The following is a 27,751-nucleotide window of genomic DNA, read 5'->3' as shown; positions in this document are numbered from 1 at the left end:
CTTCCTCTCTAATCATATATAAACAAGCAGTTGCTGGTAAACATCCATATATTGTTCAGCTACAAAGTCATTGAACCAACCTTTAATCCTCTTCCTTCATTCCGTGTGCCTCTGTCCTTTGGAATAATCTTCTCCATACCACTTTCCCCTAATGAATACATCTCGGTTCTTCAAGAAACACATTAATGTATTCCTTAGTTCTCTACTTTTCCACACACACACACACACACACACGGCACTTGGATGCTATAGGTCTTGAAACCTCGCATATATGTGTGGGGTTAACATTAAACAAAACAAACAAAAAAAAAAAACATCAGATGAAAAGACTGACTACCAAAAGTGGATAAATAGAGACTGAAGGATAAAAGAGGAGAGATCAGCTGCAAAATTAAAAGACCATTGAAGGCAAAACAAGCAAATGCCCAATCCTTGATGCAAAGAAGGAAATTCAGTGCAGACTTACTTTGCTGTGCATGCATGTGTGACTCCTCTAATCAGTGAAATGTATCTGTTCTTTGGGTGTAAAGTGAGAAATCTGGACTAGACATGGACTCTCCACCTATGTTGCAACAGATGTGTGTGTGTATGTATATGTATACATGCACAATTTATGTGCCCAAACACAATTTGCCATTCTAATAATTGAAGTGCCAGATAAGCGAAATAATAATTAATTACAGGGTGCTGTACAAAAATTATTTCACTTAGAAGGATCAGTTAATTGAAAGATCATTGTTTCGGAGGTCAAATAAATGGTAGATTACTCTCTCTATTTTTTTGTGTAAATTCCACCAAAAGATTAGAAACTCTTAGCTTATGGACAGTATATTACTGTAGTAACATATATGGGCTGTGGAATGGATGATCTAAACCTGCTCTAGACTCGTGGAGCTTATGCTAAAGATGCTTCAGGTCTTTAGTAAGCAAGTAGGGTTACTTTGTCACAAGACCAGAGTCTTATGACCGAAAGTACCCAACAATAAAGTAGACAGTTCCTAAAATATCTGAATTAGTCTAGATGAAGACAGTTCTGTTAATGGACCAGAAAGTGCAGCATCATATTCTTATGAACCAGATCCAGGTTTGATAAGTTAAGCAAAGAACTCAGTGATTTTGTGAGAGATCTGAATCTTACCAAAATGCGAGTCAAGATCTTAGAATCTAGATTACAAGTTTGGAACCTCCTTGAAAAGGATACAAAGATTAATTCATTTGATAACTCATCTCTTAGAATTGTTCTTTTCTGTAAGTGATCTTGTGTTTTTCAGTTGTGTTGGTGATTAAATGTTTTGCAGTGATAATTTTTTTTATCACTGCAAAACATTTAATTTTTTTTATTAATTAATTAAATTAATTTTTTATGTTTATTATTATTATTATTATTCCATGGTATTGTTAGATCCTGAATGCAGAGCTTTACAAGTAAATTCTTTATTCAGGATTTAACATGACAAACTACTACTTATTAAGGAGATATCTGCACATCGGCTAATAATTATAAAGTGTTGTTTTATGTCTTGTAATAATGTATAGTCCATGTGTGCGATATAGTGAGAGTTATTGCTAGGTTATTTGTAATTCCCAAGTAAGCTGTCTAGTACTTTGCGAAATTCCGAGAAAAGTTTATAATAGTAATCCGGAATAATTGCGTATAATCAGTTCGAGTCGAGCGTAGCGATAGAGGCTATATCTACGTGGAAATATGACGTCAGAGCGCCTACCTAGAATAATGTAACCGGACAGAACCCCACGAACCCCATCGTTCATACCCAAGGGGCATGAACGATGGGGTTCGTGGGTGAAAATCGCATTGAATAGAGGGCGCCCGAATAGGGCGAATAAAGGTGCATGCCGTTTTACAAGGCTTTTTGACCTTTTGATCTTGGAGTGCCGGATTCGAGTTTTAGGGGGAGTTTTTTGGAGGATTTGTGAGAGAATGGTGGGTCGGCTATGGTAATGACGGACGGCAGGTTCTTTTCTTGAGAATGCTTGAAGATTTTCAAGTGGAGCTGATCGCGATATGATGGCCTATGTGGAATCGAGCCTTAGCAGAATGTCCCATTGGAGAAAGTTTCCAGCGGAGCGGTAGACAGCATGCAACAGTCGGAAACGATTAGAAGAAAAAGCATAGTACATCACCAGGCGCAAAGACAGCCGAAGAATATGCAGTAAGGTAATCCAGACCTACATGAGATGGTGGCATGAAATCTGAGAAGATCCGGTAATGTAAGAGTTTTCGTTCTATGCTAAAAATTTGTTTAGAAGAACAAGAAATTTGTGTGTGTTGTAACTAAAGGACACTAGTAGAGAACTTTTAGTGAGAATTTGACTGAATTAATTAAGCCCTTGTGGAACAAAGAAGAGTTGTTAAATAGGCAGTGATTTGTGAATGGCTAGACTTGCTTAAATGAAATTTAGAATTAAGGTAATCATTGATAGAGTATTAATGAAAGTATTCAATAAGTATTCTGTGAGTAATTTTTGAAAGGAGTTATATAGTAGTAGTATTATGCTTAAACCTAATCCTTTCATAATTGAAGGATTTAATTTGCTCTGATTCATTGTGATTTAGTATAACCCTTAACTTAGAGTGAATTTTGATCCATTGAGTATTTAAACTTAAATAACTGTAAAATGTTTTATGTTTTTCCAATAAACATGCTTTGTACCTTATACCTGAGTTATGCCTGATTACGAATTCAAACCACCACTTATGAAATTGAACCTTTTTTTGGGGGGGGGGAAGGAATTTAGATATAATTGTTTAAGTGAGATTTGGTCTAGGACTGCTAACTGAATCTGCACAGCGCTAACGTGAGATAAATTATTGTGTGTATCCTTTTAAATTTTGAATTATTTCCCTGAACAAGAGCCTCTTCTGTTATAGGATATTGGCTGGCACAGCGAATATAAATTTTGCCAATATCCGAAGAGGAAATAAATCTGGATTAGTATTTTAGGAGCATGACAATAGATTAGAAGGAGAGTTATTATAGAGGTAGAATAAGATATAATATAGAGAGATAGCGACATAACAATAGAGTAGCCGGTAGGACTTTGATTGTGCAAAGTTTTGAGTAAGCAAAAGGATAGATTCTAGAGACAGTAAATTAATGTATAATAAGATTAAACTTACGATTTGCGAAATAACATATGAAAGTAAGGATATAACAATAACACAGCCGACAAAATACAGCTATAACAGTATTATTATGCCACAGAGGTCAAATACATTTTATAAAGCACCTTTTCTGGGTTGAATGATAAATGCACGTAAACACAAGAAAGATATTTAATTAACCAAATATTTCGGTCTGGAAATAGCAGGTCATCCTCAGTGGTATTACAAGAACAGTTTTAAAAAAATACAAGCTAGAATACTAACAATAGATCATTTAAAATAGAACATGCCGTGTGATGTTATATCACTAAGTATGAAACAAAATATTTTGAAGTAGAGACATGATTGGGAAGAAAAAAAATAAAATAAAATAATGAGTAATCTTGATTAGACTTTCCCAGATTTTTGATATAGATATACAGTCATTACGATTCAGGTTGGGACGATGGAGTAAGGCCTCCACGCTTTCCTTGAACAAACATTCAAACCTATAACGGGATCTATGCACGACAAGAGTCCTGGACCAAAGGATGCTGTGGTCAGTTTCATACTTAGTGATATAACATCACGCAGTGTGTTCTATTTTAAACGATCTGTTGTTAGTATTCTAGCTTGTATTTTTTTAAAACTGTTCTTGTAATACCACTGAGGATGGTCAGCTATTTCCAGACCGAAATATTTGGTTAATTAAATATCTTTCTTGTGTTTACATGCATTTATCATTCAGTCTTATGTCATAGGTATCCTTAAAACAGCAAACCTTTTCTGGGTTGTTATGAAGTTTACATTTAAAAATATTCATACAAGTTTGTAAATGCAGTGGTTGGTGCTTCCTCGATGTTTGATGTTACAGTTCACATACAATTCATCACGGGAAAATTGATCGCAGGGAAAATTCATCGTGGGGGAAAAACTCATTGAGAGGAAAAATCATCGCAGAAAAAATTCGCTGAAAGCGTTATTTGTTAGAAAATTGAAGTCAGTTTGGTTTAACATGTGTTATGTAGAGGTGTTTGATATTTGATAGTAAATTGTATCTAAGAGATACCGCAAACTCCAATGTCAGTATAGTATTGGTTTAGTTTTTTTGTATTTGTTTCTTTTTTCAATAATTTCTAGATTGTAACGGAAAATAAATAATCCATCATGTAATTATTATATTTGTAGTGTTTTTTTTTTTTTTTTTTTTAGGTTTTTTCGCATTTCAGCATATACTAGTAATGAATGTATCTCTTGGATACACGCGACCTAAGCTGCAATTTTTTCGACCGCTACCTCCGCAGAGTTAACCTCCCAAGATGTATATATACATCCAGCAAATCCTGAATACAAGTCAGACCACCTGTTGAAAAAACATGGATATCAAGTGCATTTAACTGTCATATCCATTAGAAGGTGTGATAATCCTTCACGCTGACAAGAACACTTAACCAGACTACCTCGCATATGTAGCTACGTTCAGTTACCTATTGCCAGAAATGTGCAGTTGCTTGCCGTTTGCTCGGTAACTGGAATCTAAATTATATTACCTACAAGTTACATTTAATTTTGCTACTTGTTTTATCGTATATTTATAGTTTTTAATGTCAGTGCAAATAGGAGATCTTTTCATATTTCTTCACTTAAGATTGTATCACTCTGGAGAACAATGCCACTATCATTTTTGTTGTTGTTTTTTTTGCTAATTATCTTAGTTGCCAATACATTTTATTCTCCCAGAACTTGATTCAACTTAATTATTTTTGTCAAACGATTATTTTATAAATTCATAAAAATACAAATTGTAAAATAAATATAGCCTCTATTTGTTATAAAATTGCTTTCTTTATTTTTTATTAAAAAAAATTTTTTTTCACATATATCCTCGATTAATTTTCCCCATGATTAAATCTTTGTGATGAATTTTCCTCCGCGAATTATCGGTGATCAATTTTCCTGTGATGAACTGTCCAGACATGTGATATTACAGATTTTGCAGATGGGGGGAAGACTTTTATGCTATTACTAAACTTAATTGGTCTTGTGTGGCCAGTCTTGAGATGAGAGATCATGATAGTTGCACAACGATTAAACTTGGAGTTGATGGTATCTCCTGGTTTTTCTGTTGAATACCAGTGGTGAGTCATATCCTTAAGAAACTTTCTTTTTACCCATCATGGAGACGAATTTTAGTGCAGTGATAATGGATTACTGAAATGTTGGGGATAAATGAATGATCTTGATGAATGGTGCTTGTTTATAGATGAATCAAAACTTGGTTTGAAGGTCATGCTTATAAACACTGGAAATAAATATTCTTCTACTTAAATAATATATTTGATACACATGAATAAAGCGTATGAGAATATGGCTTTGCTTCGTAACATTATCAATGGTGAATGAAGTGGGACATTTGTGGTGACCTCAAACATAGTACTTTTAAGTAGACAGCAAGCTTCATGAAATGTTGTTGCTTTTTTATGTGAATAAGTTGGAGCTTAAGACAAGCATTACTGAAGTTTAAAAAAAATATAATAAAACATAAAGAAATAAAATTATACAGAGTGTCAGGGACTAAAACAATAACTGGGGAATATTATTCCGATTGTTTAACCAGACTAGATGAAAAACTTCTTGAGAAAAGACCCAGTTTGCAGAAGAAAAAAAGTCATCTTTCATCAGGACAATGGACAAAGGTGTTTTTTGCAATAGGAAAATTAAGGAATCTGCACTATGAATTGTTGGAACATCCATCCTATTCCCCAGATTTGGCTCCCTCTGACTTCTATCGCTTCCTAAAACTAAAACTTTTCCTTGCTGGTCAACGTTTTTCTTCGAATCAAGAGCTTGATTGCAGCTGTAGAGGTGTATTTTGCAGATCTTACTGAGAACTGCTACGGAGACGACTTAATGGTGCTGGAGCATTGCTGGAATAAATGTATTAGTCTTAAGGGAGATTATGTTGAAAAATAAAAATAATTTTGAAATGTATAAATTTGTTTTTTCATTGTTAGGCCAAGAACTTTTCAGACCACCATCATAGTGTAACCACTGTAAAACTTATTCTTCCATATTTAAGCATATTTGGTAGTACATTATTTCATGACACCTCCAGGGAGTCCAGAGACTCATCGACAGAGGGCACTTACTCTACAACTCTGTTTCCACCACTTAATCCACCAACTACAATGAACCGCAACTACCATCATCTACACCAACGGCATCTACCGCCCGCAACCACCACTAGTATCTTCACAAACAATCACATACATCCATGCCCCCGGCGGGATTCAAACCCACAGCCTTTTGGCTAGAGAGATGATACACTTTCTGCTCGGCCAACCAGGCCGGCAGTGGGAGTGTTTTCTCCCACCATGTTGTCACTGCTTGTTTCACTTTGCATTCTTTCAAATATAATCTACTCTAACTGCCTTTCCACATTTCAGGTTTTTGATAGCTTTTTCTACTTCAAGTACTGATATATGTTCCTGTTGAGTGTTTTCTACCACCATGTTGTCACTGCTTATTTCATTTTGCATTCTTTCAAAGTGATTACTCCTGACATCTGGAATATCTTTATCTTCAGCTTTCATATTAGCTTTACCATCTCAGATTCCTTTTATAGTACTTTCTTCTATTTCTAAGTTTTTTTTTGTTAGCTTCTGGAATATTTTATTACCTTCCTGATCTTTATATTCTGTGTTACTACCAAAGTCTTCCCATGGATTGTTTTGCTAGTTTATACATATCTTCACAGTCTTAAATTTTCTCTGTATTCTCTAAGAGTACATGCTGATTTACTGAATTTTTGCTTCTGCTTTCTTCTTTTCTTTGACTACCTTTTTAACTTCCTGAATCCACCATGGAGTTCTGATTTTTCTGTCATTGCAGACAACCTCAGCACATGCCTGTCTGGCTGAATTGGCCAATTTTTGCTTCATGGTGCCACTTGATCCTTTGTCCAGCAGATCAGTAAAGCATTGCAGCATTGTTGTGGATGATATAAATGAGAATAACTTGAGATTTAAAATATATCGTTTTAAACATATTATTAGACAATTGCCCAGAGAATTGAAAAAGTTGGGAAATGATTAAAGAAATTCAGGCAGGATAAGAAAAAATGAGAAGAACAAGAAGCAGGAAAATGCTGAAGTAAGATAACACTGAATAATAATTATGTAATTATGGGAGGGGAGAGAGTGCTATTGATGATAGAGACAGAATTATGTCCATACAAAGTAGAGATGCAAGAGGGAAATAGTGCCAATGGTTTTGAGGCAGTATGGTGTAAAATAGAGGTGAATAGAATGAAATACTTAATTGGAGGTAGTAGCTATGAAACGTAAAATCAAATTAGTCAAGAAAATAAGAAAAGGTGATTATTATGGATGATTTTAACTATGGCAATATACACTGGGGTGATGAGATTGGAACTGGAAGTAAAGAAAATGAGTTTTTGAGGGACAACTGCTTCAGACAGTATGTGACAAAGGATACATGAGGATTGAGGATCTTAGATTTGATCATCTCATCAGAGGATGTAATTATAAATGAGGTGTTAAATCACCCTCCAGTTGGTGAGAGTGACCATGTAGTGATTACCTGGATGGTTGCCAGCAGTGGGAGGACCTCTGTGAGAAAAGGGTATATGTGGAACTACAAGGGTGGTGATTATGAAGTGCTCAGGAGACAGCTTGCAGGCATAGCATGGAATGAGGAGTTAGTTGGAAAAGAGATCAATGCAACTTGGAGGGGGGGGGATATTCAGGAACTATCTGGTGGAAGCAATGTCTAAATGTATTCCAAGAGTCAGAAGGTTAAATAAGGTAGGTGTGAAATGGATGAATGAAGAGATTAAGCATAATGGAGAAAAGGCTTTATGCAGGCAGCATAAGAGAAGTGGTAATAACCAATTCCCTGACGAGTACAAAGACCAGGCAAGGAGGGTGGCTTGTTGGTAAGGGTAGCAAAACTGAAGTATGAGCAGCAGTTAGCTATTGAAGTGAAAAAGAATAATCCTATTGAGTTTTATTGATATGTAGCCAGCAAAAAAAAAAAAAAAGAATGATTAAGGAAAGATGACATTGATTAGAAAAAATGGTATAAGGACACAACTACTGCAGAAGATATAGTGGAGATGCTTAATGAGCAGTATATAAAGTTCTTTCATTCTTGTGAATGTCACTTCATCGAGAGACTGAGAGCAGTTGATGATGGGGAGGAGAGACTGACTGTAAGTGAGCAAGAGGGGTATGGGGAATTGAGCAAACTTTATGTTAATAAAGCTGTGGGACTTGATAATATATCACCATGTATTCTGAAGGAATATGCCAGAGAGTTGACATCTGCTTTGACATATTTTTTTCATATGAGTCTTGTGCTGGGTTGAGTTCCAAAGGAGTGGAAGGAGGGCAAGATTGTGCCACTTCATAAGGTAGGTGATAAAACTCGGGCATCAAATTATAGGCCTATCTGTGTGTCAGGTGTTGTGGTTAAGTTGTTGGAGAAACTTGTGAGAACTAGGATCCAGAGTTGGGTTGATAACAATGGTATTATCTTTGATGGACAGCATGGATTTGCTAAATGGATGTCATGTTTTAGTTATCTACTTACTTATTACAATAAAGTGATGGCTTCCTTGAACAGAGGAGAGGGATATGCAGTAGTATACTTAGATTTCACAAAGGCTTTTAATAGATTACCACATGATAAGGTGATAGTCAGACTAGAGCAGAAGGGGTTGGATATGAGATTAGTGCATTGCATCAAAGACTGGCTATCTAATAGGTATTTGCAAGTTCTGTATGGGAAAGCAATATCCAGGAAGAAGAAAGTCACTAGTGGTGTTCCTCAGGGATCTGTTTTATGGCCATTGCTGTTTAACCTGTATGTTGATGATATTGGCAAAGATTTGAATGGGGATATTCAGTTGTTTGCAGATGATGCAAAGTTGGGATGAGCTATGAAGAGTAGAGAAGATGTTGTGGCTTTACATGTGACTTGAATAAATTGAGTGGATGGGCATGGAAATGGCAATGTGAGTTCAGTGTTGCAAAATGTAACGTTTTAAAATTTGGGAGACAAAGATGGGATATAGAATTTATTCTTGGTGGGGATATATTTTTGGAGGTGGAGGAAATAAGAGATCTTGCAGTGATAGTGTATAATGATCTGAAATTTAGGGGATACATTGTCAGAATTGTGAGGACAACACAAAGAATTCTGGGAATGATGTGGAGGGCACTGACTTGTAGGAGTAAGGAGATTCTTGTTCCATTGTATAAGGTTTTGATTAGGCCACATGGACTTCTGTGCACAGATTTGGTTACCTGGTTTTCAGAAGGACGAAGAGATGTTGGAAAGAGTCCGGAGGTGGGAGATCAGGATGAAAACCAGAAGACATTCCTGGAAGCTGTGTAAGGAGGGAGTGAGAAGCAGGATTTTCACATGCAGAGTTGTGAATGATTGGAGTGCCTTGCCTGAGAGTGTGGTGTCTGCAGAGAATTTGAGTGTGTTTAAAGTGCTTATTTGGTATTCCTTATGATACTGGAGAAGCATGTCATGATCTCATATAATTTTTCTCTGGTGTCATATGCTTGTTTGAAATCAACCAAAATATGAGTATTTATAACAAATTCCCCAAAGTTCTCTAATAATTGTTTAACTATATCTATCTGATATATTGTGGATTTGGTTTTCCTGAGACCTTGATAGACACTAATTATCTTCTCCATAAATGGGTTTAATCTGTTCTTCAAAACAGAGGTAAATATTTTGTATGTTTACATAACAGAGACCTCTGTACTTTCCACAAACTGTGTTTTGTCATTCTTATGTATCAGGAAGATCGATTCTTTATTCATTCTTTTATCATTTCCTGTTTGTTCCGTGTAATTAAAATCAGATCACATATTTTGCTGTCAGTAATTCTGCAGGAATTTTCGCTATTTCTAAAATTGTTCCTAAGCAGTTATTGTTAAGTTCTTGCCTTGATGGAAACTCTACAGAATCATCTTTGATAGTAATAGGCATGTAATTTTGAATTGCAGAGGTAATGTTCTTATTCAGCAATTCAAGGAAATATTTTCTTCATTTTTTAATTTGTTAATTAACATGTTTCCTTGACCATCTCTGCATATATCTAGCCCAGGCTTATATCATCCTTTAATTTACTTAATTGTATTTTAAGCTTGTCTAAGATTGTTCTTGTTCTTCATTTATTGTTCAATTGTGCATATGATTTCATTATGGGCTTGTCTCTTCTTCCTTTGGCAGATTTTATCTGCACCTTGTCTCAGTTCTTTATATTTTCTGTCTTTAATACTAGTTGATTTTGCAGTAAATTCTTTGTATGCTTTATTTCTGTTTATTGATGAAAAATGCTTGAATGCATTTTTCATCAAACCAGTCTTTCTTATGCTTATTTTCATATCTTAGTTTCTTCTGCAGTATTCAGAATCCATTTGTTTAATGTATGTCCAGCTTCTTTCTATATCCTGTTATGTATGGAGAGTATCTGCTTACCATAATTAACTGGGATTAAGGAAATATTTTGTTAAGCATATTTCACAATCAGCAAGCAATGGGGACCAGTTTTTGAAATAAAATTATGTGACTACTACTACTACGCAAAAATTCATAAGCATGAGGCTTCTAGTACATTAGTACCATGGGTGAGCTAAGGATTATTTTTTAATATTTTGATATTTTTATTTGTGTTTATTTTTTTAATATCTGGAAATCCTACTCTAGATAGTAAGATTTCCAGAGTAGGCTAAGGATTTGTGCTAAGGGTCCTTGTTTTAGAATCCAGGCATGATACTTTATCAGTTACTTCAAGTGGCCAGTAAGCAGGAATAAGTTTTGCACTACCTACTTGGTGAAATTCATCTATCTTTAACATCTTTGTTATAAGGTATTTAATTCCACCACCTATTAGAGATTCTAACCATTTGTCCATCCAAGCTAACTGTGAATTTGAACATCTTGGTGCAAAGGTATCAATAGTGTTTATGATTAATGTAATAGCTGCCTTGGCTTGCTAGCAGAATTTTGTTCCAGGACAGAAGAATGTCTTGAATGGACTACTTGTATATCATGTAAGGCAATAAGTTTTCTTTTTTGTCACTTCACATTAAAAATAGGCTTGTTGAAAATGATGCACAATCTCTAAATAACAATAATGAAGCATTTATTTATTTGAGGAATAAATTCCTAAGGTAAGCAAAACAACAATAAAAGTAATTTTTTAAAGAAGTATCGATGCTAGCCAACTCATTGAGGTACTTGATAAGTATTTTAGTAAAATCCTATAAGTCACTTTATTCCAAACTTCCTGGAAACAAAGTGTGATGATTAGCATCTCATTCACAATATTAATTCAAAGTTCTGCTGAACCATGAATTGCAATAAGTTGTTGAAAGATGTGTTTCTTTAAACATAGCTTATAACATTAGAAGAAAGTGTTTAAATAATATGATTTCTTAAGTTATTTTATTTTTTATTAAAATTTTTAAAATTAAAAATATTAAAATCTGATTTGAATACTGCTCATACAAATTTAGGACATAGTAGTATGTCTAATGAATAATTAGCAGTAAATTAATATTTTATATATAAAGTTTATTTTATAGAATCAACATGGAATATCCACTGCTCTGCAAGTTTTTCATAATCTGCAAATCCTTCAGCCAGTTGTGTGGAAAATAGTGGATGCTCTAAAAAGCAAGTTATTGAAAGAGATGAAATTGGCTTTAGATACCAAATCTCTAAGCCAGAACAGTGGAAATGACAGCAGGAGCAAAGGTACGTATTAAATAAATTTTTCTTTTCCCTAAAATTGTTTTAGCATGCTTCTGTTGGAATAACGTGCATACTCGCACATGCGTGTGTATATATAGGACTCCAGGAGGGAGTACCACTTATATATACTGATCACAAAAAATTTTACTTGCCTATAGTATGAAATTCGCTTTGAACCTCCTGCACTTAGTCATGCCACTGAAAGAGCAGTTAAGCAGCTTCACAGCAATTGAGGCCTCAGGTGCAGATGGAATCCCAGCAGAGTTACTTAAGGCTACAGGGAATGGAGGGATAAGAGTGTGTCATAGATTGATTGCAAGGATATGGGATCATGGCCTAGAGACTGGAAGAAGTTGGTTTTCATACCACTACATAAGAGGAGAGAGATGAGGGATTACAAGAACTATAGAACTATTAGTTTAATATCTCATGCAAGCAAGATTTTATTGAAACACTCTTATGATCTTTCTAAATAGGATTGAGGCCAAAAGTTGAGGCAGAGGGGGGGGGGGCCTGAGGAACAAGCAGGCTTTAGGAAAGTAAAGGTACTAGAAATCAGATCCTTTGCCTTAGAAAGATCATAGAAAAGTATAACGAATTTAGACTCCTGTCGTAATGTTTCTTAGATTACTCTAAAGCTTTTGACTGTGTGAGGCAAGTGAAATTGAAAAGTAATGAAAAGAATGGGGTTTTCCTCAACACACTGTCAGGTTGATACTAACTTGTACAGGAAGCAAGAAGCCACAGTAAGAACAGGTGTTGGATTAACTGATTCTTCAGGTTGGAAAGAGTTAGGCAAGGTTGTCTACTTTTTCCTGATTTGTTTAGTAACTATGCTGAGGACATCATGCATAAAGCAGTGGTTGAGCTCAAGACAGGAATTAGGACAGGTGGTAGATCAGTAATCTGAGGTACGTTGATGATAACCGTACTCCTCTGTAATGACAAGGAAAAACTAGGACAAATTCTTGACAGAGTTCACGAGATCAGTAATAACAGAGGACTTCAGCTCAAACCTTGCAAGACAAAGATTACTGTTCTCAAAGGAAATACAGACGGAAGCTGCTGAGAAGCAAGTGTATCTTAACGGAAAAAGAATTGAGGAAGTCACCAAATTAGAGTACCTGGGATTCATTATTAATGTGAAGAATTGCTGTTCAGAAGATGTCAGAAGAAGATTAGGAATGGCTTAAAGAATAGTCAAAGACTTGTATAAAATCTGGAAGAATGGATCTATCTCCACAGGAACAAAGTTGAAGATTTTGGATGCAGTTGTTTTTCCAACAGTGAATTATAGATGTGAGAATTGGGACCTAAAGAAGTCAGATAAGAAAAGCATAGCTGCTTTTGAGATGTGGTGTTACAGAAGGCTGTTGAGGATATCCTATACTGAAAACCATACAAATAATTGGGTGTTAGAAAAGATCAGTGGAACTGTAAGGCTCCATAAGGATATTGATAGAAAAAAAGTTGATATACTTCGGACACATTGGAAGGAGGACTTCTCAGAACAGTAATAGAAGGTAAAGTTCTTGGAAAAAGAAGAATGGGTAGACTGTCACTGAGGTGGATGGTGTGTGCATGTATGTGTGGAGTGACTGATCTTCAGAGAGCTGAAGCCTACAGAAAAGCATACAACAGAACCACATGGCAAGGACTAGTGTGGCACATCACTGTGAGTAACCATACGGCATCTGTGGATGTCCAGTGAACAGATGATGATGATGATGATAGTATGAATTGTGGTAAAAACTGTGCACACACACACACACACATGCATTTCAGCAACATCTTTAATAGAATTAAAAAGAACCGAATTTAAATTATGTGCAGTAATTTGTAATACATATCATATTTCTATTTAATTTTGTCAGTACTGCACTTCTTCCTCCCAGCATGCTGTTTCTCTTTCAACTGTCAGCTGCCAGTCTGCAGATCAATTACCAGTCTACAGGTAAGAAAAGTTTCTTCATTTTGCTCTCTAATTCAGGGATTGGCAACCAGCAGCCCAAACCTGCATTTTTGGTGGCCCATAAAAAGGTTGACCATACTTATATGGCATGTGGCTCGCATGTTGAATTATTTAAATAATACATTTTATAATATGAATAAAAAAATAATTTTATAGCTATACTTCGTGATATCGAAGTGCAACTTGGCACGAGTCGATCATGTGAGTCATCATGAGCGGGGATAATAAAGGCGACTTCATTCAACGACAATCGAGATTTTGGCACACTTTTGCAGTCATGTTCCCTGATCCATCTTTTAATATAATTCAATAACATCAACTATTATTTTCTAAGGATATATATTTTCTAAAAATAATTTAAAAAATAGGTTCAAGAAAACGTAAAATTTCAGATAAAGAAGGTTTAATGATGAATGGAGCAGCAAGTACTTCTTTATTGAAAATGGGAGTAAGCCCCTTTGTCTTATTTGTCATAAAAGTGTTGCTGTTATGAAAGAATATAATATCAGACGTCATTATGAGAATGTCGTACTTTATCTTGTACTTTAAACATTTCTGTGTTTTTTAAGATTGATATGATAAAAATTGATAACTTAAGTATTTTTTTTCACTCACTATTTTCTCTTAATTAAACGCTTGTGGCCCATTTATCAAAAATAAAAGTTGAATGTGGCCTGTGAGTCTGAAAAGGTTGCCAACCCCTGCTCTAAATTATCAGAGTACGCTGAAAATGAATTTTGGAGAAGAACTATCTAAACAAATGCCTCTTCCAGTATACATCTCATATTTAATGAAACCTGCACACTAGACATATTAAAGTAAGTTTCACAGCTTACACACACAAAAAATGATGCATAATTTATTCAAAGTCTCCAATATATTTCTTCCATCATTCTGTGGACATTGTCAGGGAAATAGACCATTAACTATATTCAAATGCTTAATCAAAATAATGAGTCATAAATCATGCATATATTAGCTCATGTCTCAGCTGCAGGTGAAGAATATGATCTTACACTACCGTAAGAGGCATTTATTTACATAGTTCCTCCCAAAATTCATTTGCAGTGTACTCTGATAAATTAGAGAATAAAATGAACAAACATTTCTTGCCAGAAGACTGGAGTTGGTTAGCAGGCATTGAAAGTGAAATAGCATGTAGCATGCTGGGAGGAATTAAAAAATAATAAATTAATTTAAAAAAAAAATATTTGTTTAAAATAATTAACTAACAAAAGAAAAAAAACCTTATGAACAATTAATAGTGATAACTCCACAAAACTTGATTATTGGCATACAGTCTGATTGGTTCAGGCGATATCTTAGTGTTTTTCATGCTTCAATGAAAAGATGATCAAATTTGAACTTGCTGGAGTGAAGTTTTATCTGGTTCTAAAGAACTCTGTGCCTAGTATCAATAACGTGAGAAGCAACGCCAGAGTTGTCAGATTCCAAAAATGTAGTATAACTTTGATGTTCAATTTGAATCAAGGAAGAATGGCCAGTCTGTCCAAAATAGGAAAGATGACATGAGCAGGGTACTTGATAAACACCTGGTAAGGAAAGAAGTGGTAAGGTATCCTTTGTTGATTGTAGGAAGGAAGACAGTTTCCAAACTGGTTTGAAGGAAGCATATAGATTGAATTTATGAATGATCCTCACTGTTTGTTCCAAAGTTCCTTTAAGATAGTGTATTGAAATTCTTTTCACATTGGATTGTAGTCTGGTAGGATAAGTATCAGTAATATTTTAATGGTAGTTTGTTGAATTCATTACATATCAGACTACTTTTTAATTTTATTCAGTTCATCTAACAAAATTGGGTCACAAGAGCAAATCGTATGAGCTCTGGGTACAAGACTCTTGATAATACCCATTTTTTATGATGAGTGATGGTAGGAGGATGAGTGAATTATCTGCCTATAAAGGTTTACATTGCAAAGACCACTGACTACCTTTGTGAATCTTCTCTGGACCCTTTCCAACATATCCTTGTCACTATGAAAATATAGCGACCAAATCGGAGCACAATAATCCATATGAGGCCTGATCAAGGCCTTATACAATGGAATCATAATCTCTCTATGTCTGCATGTCAGGATCCTTTGCATTATTGCCATTATCCGATGTGATGTCTTCACTACTTGTGCAATGTAGCCCCTGAATTTCAGGTCCTTGTCGACGATCACTCCTAGATCTCTCATCTCCTCTACTTCTGTTAAAGCTTCCCCACCAAGTGTATACTTTGCATTTCATTGTTGTTTACCAAATCTCAAAACCTTACACTTTGCAACATTGAACTGATAGTTCCACTTACCTGCTCAATCATGCAATCTATTTAAGTCCTCTTGTAAGGCTATAACATCCTCTTGACTCTACATTGCTCTCCTTAGTCTTGCATCATCTGCAAACAATTGGATTTCACTAGTTAAATCCAACCCAATATCATTAACATACAAATTGAACAGCAATGGCTCCAAAACTGACCCCTGGGGGGGATACTGCACCCCGTATACAACTTTCTGATACCAATCTGACAGCCAGTCATTGATCCAACTCAGAAGTCTGTTATCTAATCCCATCTGTTTCAATTTATTAAAGAGCTTATCATGTGGCAGTCTATCAAAAGCCTTTGCAAAATCCAAGTACACCACTGTATATGCATCTTCCCTGTAAGTATTTGTCACCCTCTTATAGTACATAAGTAAGTTAGTGAAACATGATCTTTCCTTAACAAACCCATGCTGATAACCACAGAGGATACTGCTGTTATCAACCCATTTCTGTATCCTGCTTCTCAACAATCAATCCAGGACCTTCACCACAACTCCAGATATATAGACCACCTTATAATTTGAAGCTACAGCCTTATCACCACCTTTATGCAGTGGAACAATTTTACCCTCCTTCCACTCCCTTGGAACTTGTACTGTTGTAAGACTTATTAAACAGGCATGCCAATGCTACTGCCAATTCCCTGGAACATTCCCTTAAGATTCGTGGTGATATGTCATCAAATCCTATCAACTTATTGACATCAAGTTTATTTATTTCCTCCAATACCGCCTGCTCACTCACAATTAAGCCATCCTCTCCTATGTCGTCTACACTGAAGTTCCTCATGATTCCGCCCTGATCAGGATGTAATACCCTTTTAAATTGATCACTGAATGCCTCAACAATAACTTCTGCAGCAGTTACCATTCTACCACTTTCATCCTTTAGCTTCATCTTACCATGATCATTCTTCCTTCTACTTGCCACATATCTAAAAAAAAGTCTCTAGGGTTTTTTTTTTTGCTTCATTTGCCAATTTCTGCTCATACTCTAATTTTGTTTTCCTTACTGAGTCACTCTCCTGGCTTGTTCTTTATACTCTTTATGTGACTGATTATCACCATTATTTATCTTGTACTTCCTCCAAAGTACCTTCTTTTTCCAGATTTCATGTTTAAGCTCCGTTTTCACCCATTTTACACCTATCTTATTCAGCCTTTTGGCCTTCGGAATACAGTCGTACATTGATGCTGTTATTTATTTCTTTGTCAGTTCCCATGCAGCATTTATTTTCTTACCACTCAACTCCTTGTTCCATGTTATAGCTCCAAACTGTCTCCTAAGCTTGTCATAATCACCAGCCTTATAATTCCACATATATCCTTTCCTCCTGGAAATCTCACCAACAGGAAGTGGTGAGATAGACAGTGGCCTGGTTATCTCTATAAAAAGCCACACATTTCCACTGACGGGGATGAGACATGGCAAGATGTAATCGCCATTAAATAAGTTACAGCCTGCTGGAAGTTGGGGCAGCAACAACTTTCATCCTGATCAGCAGAAGATCACCATAAGTGACAACGGTGTAAAGGATACTGTGGTAGGTGGATAATCATGAAGAATGAGAAACGGCTAGCACACTGAGCCTCTCTAGAAGGCTATTGCTGGACAAGGAAGGCAAGGGGATACCACCTTGTTCTATTTTTCCCTAGTAAGATAGCAGTATGGATGGACATTCTAAAGGATAATAAAGTGCACAATGGCTCGATACTTGTGCACAGCAGGGGAAGAAGCAAGGCCTCCCAGGTCGTAAACCAGCCAAATTTCTTTGGGATGTGGAATATGAGAACCCTCCTACAAATTTGAAAATTTGAAGAGGGAAAGGGATAGATTAAAAATAGCCATATTGGGAATTAGTGAAATGAGATGGAATGGAACTGGAGACTTTTGGAGTGGTGATTACAGAATCATTTATTCAGGTGATGAGGCAGCAAAAAATGGAGTCGTGGTGGTTCTCAATAAGGGAATGGGGAAGAAGAGTAGGCAATGCAGTAAAATGTAGTAGCAGATTGATAATGGTAAAACTAGAAGCAAAACCAACAAATGTTATAATAATACAAGCTTACATGCGATCACGTGTGATGATGAAGTTGAGAGAGTATATGTAGATATTGAGAATCTAATCAAACTGACCAAGAAGGAAGATAATCTTATTGTCATGGGGGATTGGAATATAGTCATTGGTGAAGGTAGAGAGGTGGGAAAGTATGGACTTGGATGCCGAAATGAAAGAGGAGATAGACTTTTGGAGTTCTGCCACCAATTCAATCTGATCATTACTAATACCTGGTATGAGGTACCAAAAAGAAGAAGATATACTTGGAAAATGCCAGGGGATATAGGAAGGTACCAAATAGATTATATTATGACAAGAAATAGATTTAAAAATCAAGTAAAATCATGCAAAAGTTACCTGGGAGCTGATGTTGATAGTGACCACAATTTGGTTTTATTGAAATGTAATCTGAAATTTAAAAAGCTGTCACAACCAAGAAAAAGGCCCAAATGGAACAAAGTAACCTGAAAACAGAGGAAAATCATAGAAACTATGAACAGCAAACTGATGAAAGCATTAAAACGGGAGAGAGGGAAAAGAAAAACATAGAGGAAAAATTGACTCATTTGAAGGATACAATCATCAAGGCTGATTGTATCCTTCAAATGAGTCAATTCCTTAATCATAGGATTAAGGAAGAAGCAAATAAAAACACCATGGATCACCCAGGACATTCTAGATTTAATAGATGAAAGAAGAAAATACAAAACCTCCCTAAAGGAAGAAAGCAAAGACAAATATGAACATATAAAAAATATGATAAAGAGAAAGTGTAAAGAAGCAAAAGAACAATGGTATACAGTGAAATGTAAAGAAATAGAAGATCTAACAAAGACTGGAAGAATCAATAAAGCTTATAACATTATAAAAGGAATAAGCCAGCAAAACAAGACAAGAAGTACAATTATCAAAAATAAACAGGGGAACATACTTCTAGATAAGGAAGAAATTTCGGAAAGATGGAAGGAGTACTTAGAAGATCTATATAGTGGAAAAGATCTAGATGCCAAGGCTATAGAAGATGAAACAAGACTTGATGTGGAAGAAATTCGTCCAACTATATTAAAAGATGAATTTGAATGGGCACTGAATGAATTGTCAGCCAACAAGGCACCAGGCACTGATAACATCCCTTCAGAATTAATAAAATACTCAGGAAACATAACTAAGTCATATCTTTTCAAGATCATAAAGGATATTTATGAAACGGGGACCATTCCCAAAGATTTTACACAATGCTCTATCATACCCATTCCTAAAGTAAATAATGCAAACAAGTGTGAAAATCATCGAACAATAAGCTTAATATCACATGCTTCGAAAATAATACTCAAAATTATACAAAAAAGACTAACAAAGAAGGTTGAAGAATATATTGGCAATGACCAGTTTGGATTTGGGAAACAGCATGGGACAAGAGAAGCAATCCTAGCTCTAAGAACAGTTATTGAAAGAAGATTGGAGAAGAATCAAAATACTCTGATAGTCTTTCTTGACTTGGAGAAAGCTTTCGATAGTATTGACTGGAATCAAATGTTTCACCTCCTAAAAACAATAAAGGTAGATTGGAGAGATAGAAGGCTCATATTTAATCTTTACAAGCATCAAGAAGCCCTAATAGAAGCAGCCAGCAATACAACAAAAACCGCAATAGCAAAAATACGTAGAGGTGTAAGACAGGGGTGCTCTCTTTCACCCATATTGTTTAATCTGTACATTGAAGATGCAATAAATAAACTGAAAGAACTAATAGAAACAGGAATTAAGATAAATGGAATTGATATTAACTGGCTACGGTTTGCGGATGATATAGCAGTTATAGCTGATAACGAAAACAAACTGAAAGCCACCCTAACAAAGATGGAAGAAATCTTTACACAGTACAGCCTAAAAATTAATTATAAGAAAACAAAATTATTAATTATAAGTAAAGCAAATCCAATGAAAATAAACCTGGAAATAAATAATAACCTACTACAACAGGTATCCTCTTTTAAATATCTTGGAAGTCTTATCACAGAAGATGGAAGAAACCAATCAGATATTAAAGCACGAATAATCCTAGCCAAAAAAGCATTCTATAACAGAAGAACCATTTTTACCAGTAAAGGACTTAGCATCCAGCTCAAAAAAAAAGGCTAGTGAAAACATACTTATGGAGCATTGCATTATATGGTTGTGAGGCCTGGACTCTAACAAAACAAGACATGAAAAAGTTGGAGGCATTTGAACTTTGGTGCTGGAGAAAGATGATGAAAATTAGTTGGACAGAAAAGTAATGAAGATATTCTGAATATAGTTCATGAAGAGTGGTCATTAATGAAACACATCAATAAGTGAAGAAAAAGCCTAATTGGACACTATTTTAGGCATGGGGAACTGATTACAGAAATAATGGAGGGGACTGTAGAAGGAAAGAGGCCACGAGGCAGACCAAGAATTTCATATATAAATAACATAATGATGCTAACTGGTGCTAAGAGTTATGAAGAGATAAAAAGGGAGTCACAAGACAGGATGTTGTGATGTGCTGCTTTATTTACCAATCTTTGGATTGATGCACCAAAGAAGAAGATCCTTTCCTCACAAAAGTCTTCATATGATAGCCACAACACAGGTGATTACTTCATGATCACTTCCACCAACGGGAGGATAATGTGAAACCCTGCTAACAATTACATCCTGTGATGAAATGATGAGATCTAGAACTCTTGATCCTCGTGTGCTCCTCTTTACGTGCTGCCTGAGATAATTATCTCTCAAGAAATTCATTTTCCTTATTCCCAGATACTATCTGGGGGGGGTGGGGGGGGGGGGGGGTGGGGGGGGGGGGGGGTGGGGGGGGGGGGGGGTGGGGGGGGGGGGGGGTGGGGGGGGGGGGGGGTGGGGGGGGGGGGGGGTGGGGGGGGGGGGGGGTGGGGGGGGGGGGGGGTGGGGGGGGGGGGGGGTGGGGGGGGGGGGGGGTGGGGGGGGGGGGGGGTGGGGGGGGGGGGGGGTGGGGGGGGGGGGGGGTGGGGGGGGGGGGGGGTGGGGGGGGGGGGGGGTGGGGGGGGGGGGGGGTGGGGGGGGGGGGGGGTGGGGGGGGGGGGGGGTGGGGGGGGGGGGGGGTGGGGGGGGGGGGGGGTGGGGGGGGGGGGGGGTGGGGGGGGGGGGGGGTGGGGGGGGGGGGGGGTGGGGGGGGGGGGGGGTGGGGGGGGGGGGGGGTGGGGGGGGGGGGGGGTGGGGGGGGGGGGGGGTGGGGGGGGGGGGGGGTGGGGGGGGGGGGGGGTGGGGGGGGGGGGGGGTGGGGGGGGGGAATGCATTATCTATCGAAAAATACGGTACTTAGAGATGCTGGAAGTATTTTCCCACTTGGTTAGAATATAATACTTTATCCAAGTGTAAGCAAACAAAATTTGCGCCTGAAGTATCTTTAGGACTGAGGCAACTCGAGGTAAAAGTGGACCAAGCTCTCATCACTCCTTATGTGTAGTATCTCCCATAATGCAGAGCATATATCCTTGCAGACATGTATAATGCTATGCATTAAGGGAAGGGTATAGGTAAATATAACTCGTACAGGTAAATATGACTTCTCCATTGCTTCTGCCTTAGTATCACCAATTCTGGGTCTGCTCTCACTGATGAGACCTCAGTAAAGGTCGAAACCAGTCTGGGTAGTGGCCCTTCCCTTAATACATAGCATTATACATGTCTGCAAGGAGATGTGTTTGCATTATGGGAGATGTTAAGATAAGAAGTGATGAGAGCTTGAGAGGAAACATTAATTGATTGAATTTAACATGACATATATACACTAAGTGTTTCCTAACTTTAACTGTACGCTCCTTCGGATCAATGTAAGTTTTTTTTTTCACACTAAAAATCATGTATCTAATTACATAAACAAGTTTACTTAATGGTTTGCAACCATTAAGTAAGCTTGCAACCATTTCATATATATATAATCAGGTATATACTTAATGGGGTGCACAACCATTTTAGATAAACTACAACTTTTAGTTGTAAATCTCCAACTTTCATTTCAATCTCCTGGAATATCACTTATAATTGCATAAAGCATGTAAGCTTGTTTATGTAATTAGATACATGATTTTTAGTTTGGAAAAAGAAAACTTACGTTGGTCTGAATGAGTGTACAGTTATGTTAAAGATACCAAGCAATTTTAAACCTAGTTTTACTCCATTTTTCCCAAGTAATTTCCCAAGTTTTTCCCAAGTAAATTTACTTGGGAAAAATGGAGTAAAACCAGGTTTAAAATTGCTTGGTATCTTTAACATAACTATACCCAAGTTAAAAATACTTTCTACGAGCAGTTAAACTTAAAAAAAACTCAATGTATATATTCAATTAATTAATGCTAGTCTATTCACAGTGTAGAGAGTCTAAAATCTAACTATTTCCTTAGACAGAATCTACAGTTGATTTTACTATAGTAAAATTGTCTGCTTTGAGGCTATTTTGTGTGGACGTGTAAATTGATGCTCCTGTAAGTTAGACTATTTTTTGATTTGTGTGTTGAGTGTTTTTTTTAGATTAGTTGGGTAACTTTACTGTAGTCTTGTAGCTTTTAGTGATTTTATTGTATTAGTGCATTTGCTAATATAATTTAGGACCAAGTTAAATTGAGATTAGAATATTAATTAAGATATAAATCGTGCTCTTTTTCATATCAGCAATCATTTCCTCCTTTTGCTCAATTAGTCAGGCTTTTCTTCATTCTCTAAATCACATCTTGCTTTTATATTATTAGTTACTTTCATTATTCACAATTACCTTCTTTGCAGTCAACTATGATAGTTTGCCAACTATCATCCTCTTACTTGTCTTGTTCATTCTCTTATTAAACACATTTTCACAACTAATATGAAGGACAACAAATCAGAATGGGATAGTTAGTATAAGGCATCAAGATAAGGGTGGGACTAACAGGCTTCTGCACTTCATGTATACTAATGTCAGGATTATTAGGAATAAGAAGGATGAATTTTTGGCCTTGGTTGGCTCTTCCTGGCCACAGGTTATTGGCATTAGTGAGACATGGCTGACAAAAGATTATATAGCTAGTGGGATAGAATGTGAAGGGTGTTCAGGAGGAACAGAGAGAAAAGAATAGGAGGAGGAGTGTTATTGATGATAGCTGATGAACTGCAGCCAAAGAGAATTGAAGTTGAACTGCAGGATGCAGTTAAACTTCAATTCTCCTTAGCTGCAGTTCATCAGTGTAATGAATGTGATCACACCAAATAGCCTCAAAGCACATTTGAGGCTATTTGGTGTGAATTTGAGACTAGTGGAACAAAATATACAATTGGGTGCTGCTATAGACCAGGTGATGGAATAGATGGTGGAGATAGTATGCATAGACAAATAGACACAATGAGTGGAAGGAGGGTAATTATTATGGGGAATTTCAACTATGGTAACATTGATTGGAAGGAGGAGAGGACACATGGGAGGAAGGAATTGGATTTTATGCAGTTATTAAGGGATAACTACCTGAGACAGCATGTAATGGAATATACTAGGGTTTCGAGAGTGCTTGGCCTAGTAATTGCATCTGAGAATTTGACTGTAATGAATATGATCACGTTGCCACCAATTGGTGAGAGTGATCATAAGGTCTTGACCTGGTAGGTGGCTAAATGTGTGGAATTTTCAATTAAGAGAGGGTACATGTGGAATTACCGGGCTGATAAGTATGACAAGCTTAGGCGATTGCTTGGTTCAGTGCCATGGCATGTAAAACTGCAAGGGCTGGAGGTTGATAGTGCATGGGAAGCAGTAAGGGTGCGTTTGAAGGAGGTTATGGCTGACTGTATACCTAGAGTGTGGATAGTAAATCAGGTAGGGGTTAAATGGATGAATAACACCATTGAGCTTGAGCTGCAAAAAAAACAACAACTGTGGAGGGAATTTAAGGAGAAAGGTGACCTGCAGGCCCATGAACAGTATAAAGCACAGTCCAGAAGGGTAACGAGTGTGGTAAGAAAAGCAAAAGCAGATTATGAAAGGAAATTAGCCACGCAAGCTACAGAGAATACCAAACAGTTTTTTCGATATGCTGCAAGTAAAAGAAAAAATGTATACAGCAGAATGATTTTAAGGAATGCTGATGGTAGGAAGGTAATTGAATCAGTTGATATAGTGGAATTACTGAGCGAGCACTTTGCAAGAGTATATCATCCAGGTGGTGATATTGCAGGAATGAAGGAACCAATAGCTTATATGGGAATTGAGGTGAATGAAATGGAGGTGAATAGTATATTACAAAACCTTAATGTGAATACATCTGTGGGATTGGATGGTATACCAGCTTGGGTCTAAATGAAGTGGCTAAAGAATTGTCAGTACCTTTGACCATTTTGTTTAATTTGAGTCTCGGGTCTGGGTTAGTCCCGAGGGGGTGGAAAATAGTTCCACTGCATAAAGGCGGTTACAAGACCGCTGTTGCAAATTACCAACCGATTAGCATATCAGGAGTCATTGTCAAGGTTTTGGAGAAAGTAGTCAAGAGAAAAATACAGGAATGGATAGATGAAAATGGGATACTGTATTGGGGATAGCATGGTTTTGTGAAGGGTAGATCATGACTCAGTAACTTGCTTTCATTTTATAACACAGTGACGGCTGAACTGAATAAGAGTAATGGGTATGCAGTGATACTGCTGAACCTTGCTAAGGCCTTTGACAGGATACCACATGGAATTCTAATCAGTAAACTGCAGCATATGGGGATGGATATAGGGTTGGTGAGATTGATAGGAGGGTGGTTGATGGAGAGATATCAGAGAGTAGTTTATTCAGGGGTAGAGTCCAAAAGATGACCTATTACTAGTGGTGTGCAACAGGGTTCTATTCTTGGACCACTACTATTTAATTTGTTCATTAACGATATAGGAAAGGATCTGAGAGGAACTGTTCATTTGTTTGCTGATGATGCAAAGTTGGGTAGAGAAATAGTGAACGTACATGATGTCAAAATTTTGCAGGATGATTTGAATAGATTGGAGGACTGGGCTAAGGAGAATGGATGTCAATTTAATGTGGCAAAGTGTAAGGTTATGCATTTTGGGGTGAAAAGATTAGCAGCAGTATACCACATTGTGGAACTGTATGCCAGGAGATTGACGAGACCAATGATTTGGGAGTGTTGATGGATAGGGAATTGAAGTTTAGGGGACACATTGCAGAAGTGGCTAAATCAGCTCATCAAATCACTTGGTTACTGAAGAATACTTTGACAAGCAGAGACAAGCAAGTTATTATCGAGCCTTGATAAGACCCCATCTTGACTACTGTGCCCAGATCTGGGCGCCAGGGTTTCTTCTTGATGGGGAGGAGGTGGAGAGGATCCAGAGGTGAGTGACCAAGATGATAGCAGGTCTATGGAATTAACTTTATGAGAACAGGTTGAAGATTTGTGGGTTTGCAGAAATTGGTTGATAGGTGGAAAAGGGGTGATATGATTGAGACATTCAAATTACTGAAGGGTTTCTATAAGATTAATTCAGAGGATATTTTTCAGAACAGGACTGGTGGTAGGAGGACTAGGGGCCATTCATGTAAACTAGGCAAGAGTGTGGTTAGCAAGGGTGTTAGAACTAGGTTTTTTGCTTAGAGAGTGGTGAATGAGTGGAATAAGTTGCCAGAGTCTGTTGTGGGTGCCATGACTGTGAATGCGTTCAAGGCAGAGTATGATAGATACTGTGTGGATGTTGAATAGTTGTTCTTGACATGATGTTTAGGGCCTCCCTCGATGAGTCTGAGGACTCCTTGGAGTTGCCCGTAATAACAATAATAATACTTTATCATCATCAGACTTCCATGGAGTCAAAAATCTCATTTTGGGAGGTCTGCTGCTCACATCTCATTATACCATGACTTAAATGCATTCCTACCACTCTTCCCCCCCCCCCCCCCACAAACTCACTCCTCATCTCTTTGCTCACATCCTCCTTATACAACATTCAGGGATGTCCTTTTTTCTTCCCCTTTCTCTGGCCATTCCATGAAAATTCTCATCCATATTAATCTGATAAGCCATTACCGACTCAATAATATGTCTCAATCATTTCACTTCCTCTTCCTATCCACTTGTCTGCAAATTGCATTCCTTCGGTCTGTTTTCATTCTCAACAAAACATAGAACCAGAAACCATCTTATCTCATTGTTTAAAGTTGTTTCTGAACCCTTTCCAACATCCCTTCATCCTTTTGAAAACCAGATGATCATATCTGTGCACATTAATCCATATGCATATATAACAAAGCCTTATATAATGGAATAACATCCTTACTTCTACATGTCATTGTCCTCTGTATCATTGACAAAATCCACTCTGCTGCTCTCACAATTTTAGCAGAATGTTCCCAAAATATAAGGTTCCTACCACTACCCCTAGATCCTTTATCTCCATTTCCTCTAAGATATTCCTATTATTTCCTCTAAGATAACCAATCTTGTACTTTGCATCACAAATTTTAAAACCTTACGCATTTGCCCATATTTCAATGCTATAATGTCCATTCTACTCGTCATAGTTCTTCCCAAATTTGCATCATATGCAAACAACTGTATATCACCATTCAAGCTGTTCCAATGCATTTATATAAATTACACAGCAATGGCTGCAAAACAGACCCATGAGGACACAATTAGTGACTTTTCTCTTCTGGGATATCACTCCTCCATACACAACTTGTCGATACCCTTTGGACAGCCAGTCTCTAATCCAGTGCTCTAATCTGCTATGCAGTCCCATCTGTTCCAATTTAATTACCAGCTTGTTGTGTGGCAATCTATCAAAGGCTTATTCAAAATCTAAATATACCATTGTATGCAATCAGCCTTGTCCATCTCACAAACCCATGCTGCCACCAAAGAGAGAATACTGCACTTGCCTGTATAATTCTGAATCTGGTTTTCACTAGGCTATAGCACCTTGATCACAACTCCAAACAATCAAATTGACTATTTGTCTGGAGTTGTGGTTAGGGTGTATAAATGGTGTTTATTTATTAATACTATTTATGCATCCCCTATAATTTGAAACCTAATTAGTCTCATCACTCCCTTTATGAAGCAGAACAATTTTGCCCTCTTTCCACTTCTTTGAAACTTGGATGAATCTAATACTCGGGTTAAAGAGGTATGTTAATGCTGTTGTTAACTCCTGGGAACATTCCATCCAGATGTGAGGTAATATATTATTATTATTACGGGTATCTCCATGGAGTCAGTAGACTCATCGTGGGAGACCCAAACTATCAAAACAATATCTATCATATTTCTTCTTGAATTCATTTACAGATGAAGAACCCACAACTGAGTCAGGCAATGCATTCCACTCATTCACCACCCTCCACATGAAAAACCTCGTTCTCACACCCTTGTTAACCACACTTTTCCTTAATTTCCAGGGATGACCTCTTGTTCTTTCATCACTATTACACAGCTGAAACATTTCCCCTCCATCA

The 27,751-nt window shown here is 37.1% G+C and overlaps 1 protein-coding gene across 1 annotated transcript in view; it reads left to right on the top strand.

The window, feature by feature from the left end:
- The window catches only part of fws (Conserved oligomeric Golgi complex subunit 5 four way stop), a 574,187-nt gene that overhangs the window by 96,182 nt on the left and 450,254 nt on the right, over positions 1-27,751 (top strand). The window contains exon 6 of the mRNA XM_090393051.1: positions 11,737-11,908. Coding sequence (XP_090249177.1) covers positions 11,737-11,908 — 172 coding nt within the window. The remainder of the gene's footprint in view (positions 1-11,736; positions 11,909-27,751) is intronic.

The sequence above is a fragment of the Typopeltis vanoorti genome, chromosome 5 (assembly GCF_054136105.1).
Source record: "Typopeltis vanoorti isolate ZY-2024b chromosome 5, IOZ_Tvanoo_1.0, whole genome shotgun sequence".
In the NCBI taxonomy this organism is placed as follows: Eukaryota; Metazoa; Arthropoda; class Arachnida; order Uropygi; family Thelyphonidae; genus Typopeltis; species Typopeltis vanoorti.
This window is presented reverse-complemented; position numbering and strand designations above follow the sequence as displayed.